Source organism: Aethalodelphis obliquidens, unplaced genomic scaffold (genome assembly GCF_003676395.1).
Source record: "Aethalodelphis obliquidens isolate GAN/ISIS:26980383/991018 unplaced genomic scaffold, ASM367639v1 scaffold5, whole genome shotgun sequence".
NCBI classification, from domain to species: domain Eukaryota; kingdom Metazoa; phylum Chordata; class Mammalia; order Artiodactyla; family Delphinidae; genus Aethalodelphis; species Aethalodelphis obliquidens.
Genome location: NW_020837949.1, coordinates 1442185 through 1449759, shown reverse-complemented (window position 1 = coordinate 1449759; position 7575 = coordinate 1442185). Strand labels below are relative to the sequence as shown.

The 7575-nt window shown below is 60.1% G+C and overlaps 1 protein-coding gene across 1 annotated transcript in view; it reads right to left on the bottom strand.

Moving 5' to 3' along the window:
* MNX1 (motor neuron and pancreas homeobox 1) overlaps positions 1-483 on the bottom strand; it is a 5792-nt gene extending 5309 nt beyond the window's left edge. Inside the window, exon 1 of the mRNA XM_027102740.1 lies at positions 3-483. Coding sequence (XP_026958541.1) covers positions 3-212 — 210 coding nt within the window. The 5' untranslated portion in view covers positions 213-483. The remainder of the gene's footprint in view (positions 1-2) is intronic.
* Positions 484-7575: the final 7092 nt, after the last annotated feature.

Sequence of the window (7575 nt, the reverse complement as noted above, 5' to 3'; positions counted from 1 at the left end):
GCGCGCAGGCGGTCGGCGGGCGCCGCGGGCGGCTCCGAGGACGCGGGGCTGCAGCCGCCGCTCGCCCCGCCGCCGCCGCCGCCGCCCCCGGGGCCAGCTGCGGCGGCCGCGAGCGACGTGACCAGGGCCAGCGGCGCGGTCTGCGCCGAGGCCGCTCGCGGGGGGTCCACGGCCAGCAGCGCGTCGATGCGGAAATTTTTGGATTTTTCCATCGGCTCGTTAGGGGTTGGCGATCAGCGCGGGGAGGTGCGTGGCGCGGCCGCGTGCCGGCCCGCGGAGTCTTTCCGTGGCGGCGGCCAGCCCCGGGGCTCGGTATTGTTATGATTATTTGCCAGTAATCAAAGTCGCCGCCGGAAACTCAGCCGAGGGTGACCATGGTCCGGGCGCCTCCTCCGTGCGGGCCCCGCCCCGGGCCGCGTTCACTCGCTCTCGCACAAACTCCCACGCGAGTGCTCGGCGCGCCGGGGCCGAGAGCCCGGCTCAGCGCTGCAGCCCGCAGGCGACCGCGCCGAGGCCGCTGGCGCCGGGCTGGGGACCCGCGCCCCTCCGCGCACTTGAAGCGCAGCGCGGCCGCCGATTGGCGCGCTCGGCGGGGGCTTGGGGAGGGGCTCAAGCCCCGCCATTGGCCGAGTGGCGCACCTGTCACCGTCCCGGTCGCCCGCCGCCCCGCCCCTGCGCCGCGGGGTCCTAAACAGCCCAGGGTGCCGAACCGCGAAGGCGGGGCGGGGACCGAGACAGGGGTTGGAAGACTCGGAGGCGCAACCTGGGGTGCCTGCTCGCCCTCCTGCGGCCGCTGAGCGGGCGGCGGGGGCTGGCAACCCCCGGGGTCCGTGTGGGCCCCCCGGCCGGAGTCCAGCTCGCGACACACGCTGTCCGGGTCTGAGTTCGTGTCACCTAGAGCCAGCAGCGTGCGTCCTCTCCCTCCTCCTCGCCGGCGCTTGAGTGTGTCCACTTCTGCAAGGAGAGCCCACGCTGCTTCCAGGTCGAGCCGCTCTGCTCAGTGCAGGCAGCTCAGCGAAGACCGTTCTGGTCCCCAAGCCCTGCGCCCGAGGGGTTTGTGTCCCTGTCGCCAGCCCCCTCACCTTTCCGGGGAAGTTCTGTGCGTTGCAGGTGTTGTTTGTGGGGGAGTGAGGCATACGTGTACCCGAGCGCGAGCTTGCCTTCCTCAAGCCCGCGCCTTCAGTCCTCCCGGTCAAGGTGAGAGTTTGGTGCGAGCGGCCTGCAGGACCCAGGTCGGCTTGGAGACGTCGTCCACCCGCCATGGAGCAGGACCTCGATTACAGAGCTCTTCCTCTGCCGAGGGACACCGGCCCGTGGGCAGGCAGGAGACTGCACCCATCTGGGCCCTGGGAAGCCCAGCCGGGCGGGAGTCAGCCGAGGCCGGTCACTGATCCTGCTAGCCCCAGGCCCCAGGCTGGAAAATGCAGGCTCTCTGCTGCCTGCAGCTCCTGGAAAATTGGAGGAAAGGGCTTCCCTTGTCTGAGCAAGGGAGTGGGATGAGAATCCAGACTTCACCTCCGCCCCATACTCACACTTCAAATATTTACAGTAAAAGCACTTCCAAAGGCTTTTTGAAGCAGAAAGAATGGACGCGCAGGTCAAGGAGCCCAGAGGCCACCAACACCGGTCTTTGTCAATACCTCCGTTAGACCTAGTTATCTTCCCCAGACAGATGTGAGAATTCGAGAAGGAGCTCGGGTTCTGGAAGCCTGGCTTCCCGTGCAGGTGAGAGGTGAATAAAGGACAGGAAGGGGGCTGTGGGAGGGGCAGAGGACCAAGGGGAAAAAAAAAAAAACAGGGCCAGGTAAACTTTAAAATTAGCAGGTCAGGTTGCCACAAGAGGGATGTTTAAAGGTAAATACAGGGAACAAGTCATTTCCCTTCAAAAGGCTTTTTTTACCCAGGTGAGAGTGGATTGCAGTGATTCTGTGGGTAAGCAGTGTTTCTTTTTCATTGTAACAGTGTAGTTCCGAGACTCACAGGACTACTTGGAAGATTAGGAGGATAGCAGTGGAGAAGTGACAGCAAATGGAATAAATGTTATATAGCTTTGCAAAAGCCAATATTAACTTGTAAATAGAAATAACAGCACTTACATGGTGTTTGTCTTGTCTCTCATATCTCTTGTCTTTCTTATGTCTTTGTGGTGGTAAAAATGCAGTCCTTCTGTCTCTGAGTGGAGAGAGAGGTACACTCACATCTCTTGAACACCTACTATGTGCCATGAGCTTTCTAGAATTATCTTCCTTAATCCTCCCTATGATACCAGATGAAATCTCTATTTCACAGAGTGCAGATTCAAAGAGGTTGAGACTCTCATGCCCGCAAACTGTTAAGCCTCAGAGTTTGGAATGAGGTCAGGTCTGACTGCAGGAGCCTCACCGTTCCCACCTGCTGCCCTCAGTGTTCCCGGTATCCCCAGCCCTGTTCCCCATCCTGTCTGTTCCCTCTGCAGAAGGAGGGTTTTACAAAGATACCTGAGCTTAGCCACCTGTTCTGGGACAGGAGACCTTCACCCTTCGAGAAAGGGTAACAGTGTCTTTGTTGCCACTCTACCTCTCCGAGAGAGCAAGCAAACGTGGCCCCCTCCTCTGATGGGGGTGAGCTCGGAGGCCGGCTGCCTCTCCCGTGCCTCATCCCCTCCCCCTCCTCCGTCTGCTGGTTCTGAAGGCAATGATGTAGGAGGTTGGGGCAGGGGAAGGAGTGCAAAGTAAATTTCCCAAGGTGGATCTTGGAGAGCCTGACGCCTGTCTCTCCTACCTGAAATAACCCCTGCCGGGGCTAGTTTAGTTGGTGGTGGGGGTGTGCAGTCTAGACTTCATAAGTCACCCCATCTTCCTCAACAAAATTATTTTTTTTATAACTCCCAGAGCAACTCACTTTACCATGTTTTTGTTCTACAGCAAGTATGCTCCCCAACTCCTCAGAGTCTCCCCCTCCCCCATGCTTCTACGCTGCCTGGGCCAGCTGAGAATAACACTTCCTGTACACACAGAATGGATGTCGTCCACAGGTGGGCCCCAGCTCAGGCAGGTTCATCTGATTACCCCCCAGTCCACAGCACCTGAGGGCCCAGGTGCCGGATCCGAAGTGGACTCAGCCCGCCCGCCCTGGCCCAGGTCCTGGCCGCCTCTAAGTGCAGTGTGGCTGCAGAGAAGCTGCCTAGCAGCTTCTTCATCTTCATGGATCTCTTTCTTTGTCTCGAAAAGTCAGGGTTAGACAAAATGGACCCTGCAGTGCTGAATGACTTCAAAATGATCAGATCCCCTGTTTATGTTAAGAATTAGGGAAGACATATTGGAGGTGTCTGTGAAGTTGTACGGGAAGAGAGAGGGAGAGAGAGGGGAAGAGAGAGGGAGAGAGAGGGGAAGAGGTCTCGGAAGCTTGGGGTCTTTGTGTGGTTTATGGTGTGTGAAGCTGAGCACACCAGGGCTCTTCCTGTCTCCAGCATCTGTATTGATCCAGCCCAGCTGGCTTTGAAGCAGGTTTTGGGCAGACAGGAGCAGGGCTTGGTCTTGGGAAGGGCCGCAGCGAGAGATCAAAGGTCTGGTCTGAGGGCTGCTCCCAGCCTCAGTCTCCAGGTGCCCGGGGACAGCATCCAGCCCCAGGACACCGGGGAGAACTCTCCAGCTCCCAAGCAAAGCAGCATTGAGGGCCTGGTGCCCCTTTCATGTAGCTGGCTCCCATCCGGTCCCTTCCCTCCCGCCAATGCATCCCTTTCTCTTTCCATAGGGCCTTCCTTTAGATACTGAACACTGCCTGCACTACCCTTTCTCCCACTCCTTAGAAAGGAGAACTGGTGGTTTTTACAAACATTTGCAAAAGAAAGAGCTGTTTTCATCCATGTCTGGAATTATGTATACGGAGTTGGGATAAACCCTATATAGTCACATATTCAGATGATGGGAGGCAGCATCTTTCTTCATCGTTTACGGATTGCTTCCTTTCTCATGAAGTGGGGCAGGCACAACGGAGCACCCAGCATGAAGGCGACTCTGGACCGCTGGCCCTGGAACACAGGCTGGAAGAGGACTTTCCCTGGTGACCACTTCGTACACCCCACCCTCCCAGAGCTTGAGGTTTCCAGAACTGACACCAGGGCCGGTGCGGGTGATTTAGCCCGTCCTGCTGAAACCATGCCTTCCCCCCACCCCCGGATGAACTCAGCTAAACTTCAATTTAACCTCTCGGGGTTTCCTTCAGGAAACAGGCGTGGTATGCTAGGTAACGTGCCTGAGGGCAGGACCCAAACTTGCGGTGGCGATGGGATTCGAACCGGGACACTCGAATTACTCTGCGAAGATGCTGGTGTAGGGACCCTCGGGTCTGCGGCTGGGGAAGTAGCTCTGTAGCGAGGAGGGAGAGCGAGGAAGGAAACCGCGGGAGAGACACTCGGCGACCGCGCCGGGCCTGGGGACGCGGGCGCGGGAGGAGGGGGCTGGGGTCACCGGAAGGCGAGCGCGGGGGAGGGGCGGGTCCGCGCAGGTGTCCCCCGCCCCCCAGCAGCAGAGCCCCGAGGGCCAAAGGAACCTCGTAGTTAGCGCCGCCCTTTGATCTGCTGACCTCCTCCCTGACCCGGGGGCGCTCGGCCTTTTAAAGGGCCTGGAAAACGTGGGAGCCCACGGACGCACTCCACCCCGAGGTGGGACCTGCAGGACGGGCTGCCGCTTTATCCCGCGGCCCCGCTGCCCGGCCTCGCCCTGCGCACCCGGCTTCGTGTCGCCCGGGGCCTGGACCGGAACCGGGCCCACCTCCGGGCGTCCCGGGGTCGCGGGTCTGGCCCTCTCCACCTGACCCAGCCTCAGATCAGGGGCTCATTGCCGAGGGCTTGCTAAGAGGTCGGGGAAGGCTGCGGGATTTAAATTCGTAACATTCCAACAATCCGGCAAGCTACGGGCCTTCTATTTCTGGAAATTTCCTCCAAATACAGAAATATCTGCGTTACCCTCGGACCTTGGGCCGCTTCCCAGCTTCCCGGAACACCAGAGGCAAGGGACAGGCCTGGCGGTGCCCCGCTCAGCGTTTGGCCCCCGGGAGGAGACGGTCCCCATTCCCCTGCAGGTTTCCTTCTGACCCAGGGAAGGAGGGCGTTTCCAGCCTTTCTGCGGCACAAATTCAAACTTCCTGGGTTACAAAGTGAAACAAATTTCTCCCCAAGAATTCGGGAACGTGGGGTGGGGGGAAGTTCATTGGAGTCCCTTTAATCACATTGGGGGAAAACAGCCCTCAACAGAGACTTCCCCAGAAGACTATATTTTTGCCAGAGGATTTAAATTAAGTAATTTAATTGCAGGTTCACACAGTGGCCTGTACTTCAAGCAGTTATCGGAAACAAGGTATGTAGTGCGTGCACCTGCGAAGCCAGCTTTTTCAGAATGCAGAGGCCCACAGGACCCCTCTCCAAACCATCGCTAACGGGGACCTACAGTTCTCTGTGAGTGAGTCTTGCGCCTCGATAATTTAAGACTGAGAACGATGTTTATCTGCTTTGGGAGAGCCCGGCTTTCCCATCTCCCAGGGGAATGTGTCTGGTCATCGAGGACCCACCTTCTAAGGTGTTCGGGCAGCCCTGTGGCCCCAGGTGCTCGGCCACACCTCCCCACCCTCGACACCCCCTCCACGGCCGGAGGAGAGGGTTGCAGAGTCCGAGCCAGGAGCTCTGGCCGCTAGGAGGTCAGACCTACGCGGGCTGGCTCCACTCCAGCCTGAACGGTGGCTGCTGACCCGCAGGCGGGGTGGGGGTGGGGTGAGGATGACAGCACAGGGGAGAAGCACAAATACACGGAAGACGTTGCTTGGGGGCGTTTTAATGCTTCAGTGTGTGAACTTTTTAGTGCACTCTGACTCGAAATTATGGCTGGGTAGTAGCGCGCTAATGTCCAAATCCATGGTGGATAATGGCAGGAAGTTGTTGCTAATTGGTGTATTTAGTAGTTGCTGAGGTGGCAGCAGCTGAGGCTGCGGGGGGGGGGGGGGAGAGACAGAGACAGAGAGAGACAGAGAGACAGAGAGAGAGAGAGAGAGAGAGACTGGATCTCCACCTGACATGACTTCCCAGAGCTGGGGGATATGCCTCAAGATGGGCAAATGGTGTCTGGGTCAAGTTCATCTCTTTCAGCCTGGCCCCAGCCCCTGCCCGCAGGTGCACACTCAAGGCCCCAGGACGGATCTCAGACTTGGGGTGGATTTGGGGGGGGGGTGTTTGTATTTGCAAACAGGAGGCGGCTGGTTTGCCAGAAACGCCATCCCTGGGCTTCCTCCGCCTTTCCCAGGGCAGCCTCTCTCCCCATCACACCTACACCCAGGTTTCCTAAGTGGGGTTGGGTGGGATGTGGTCAGCCGGGCAGAAGGCGACTCCCTGCCCTGCCGCACCATGTGAACAGGGGCTGTTTCGCCCACGAGGAACCTGGGGCCCTGGGAAGAGCTGGAAGTGCGGTGGGGCAGGGGGTGGCGAGGCCGATTTTCGAGCCGCGCTCCTGCCGGGATGTCCAAGTGCTCACGGTATTGTTTCAGTGCACCTTCTAAGAGTCCCCTCCTAGTCATGGTAACTGTGGAAATCACACCCATGCCCCCATCTTATAGACGGGCAAACTAAGGCTCTGAGAAATCAAGGCACTTTGCTCCAGAACCCACAGCAAAGAGGCCAGGCTCTGGCCTCAAGTCCTGCAGTCGGGCCTCACACCATAGCCCGGTCAGTCACGTTCCTTATTACATTATAGTCTCTTCATTGGATGCATCTAATAACACTTTTTCCCACTTGGCCTTTGACCCGGCCGGGCTCCCACCTGTGAAACCTAACAGTGGCAGGGAGGTGGCGTGTCTGCTGCTAAACAGCAGAGGAGGGTCCGCCTCCCTTTCGCCGATGCCCGCTGGGCTGGGGCTTTTCTCCCCTTCCCTGCACTCAGCATCTCGCCCCCTCACCTCCGCCGAGACCAGGGGGGAGAGAGGCCCGCGGAACCGCTCCGCGCTAGCTCCCTTCCCCCAGTCTCCCGGGCCCTGTGCTGCGGGCAAGATAATTTGGCTAATGAACTCGTTAAAGGGCCCCTGGTGACCCGCCTGGCCTCCCCTCGGCCCATCTGGGAAATTCCACTGAAAGGCTGGATTGGGTCCTCGGCCCCGCCGCCGTCTGTCGCTGCAAGAGGCGCGCACCCGGTGACGCTAGGCCCCCTACATTAAAATAATTAGCCGGAGGAACAGGTGGCCCACTCCGGTCTGCCAGGCGCATCTGGGCCGCGGTGCCGCCGCCGCCGCCGGGGGAGGGAAAGGTCAGACCCGCCGCCCCGGGAGCCCGGGAGGGCGGAGAGGGGCCTTCCGGGCCGGCGGGCTGTCGCACAGGCCCGGGGCCTCTGCGACCCAGCCGGCCGAGGCCTGAGAGGGATGCCGGGACCGCGCCCCCCAGGCGCAGGGGAGCGGCCGCCCCGGGCCACCTGCGCCGCCGCCCGAGCCCCGAGGAAGGGATGCCGGGCACAACGGCGAACTCGCACCCCGCGGCTCCCAGGCTGGAGCAAATTCTTCGGTCGGGCCGCGCGCCAGGGCCCCGCGGGCCAGCGAACCGGGCGCAGCTGGGGCGGCGTG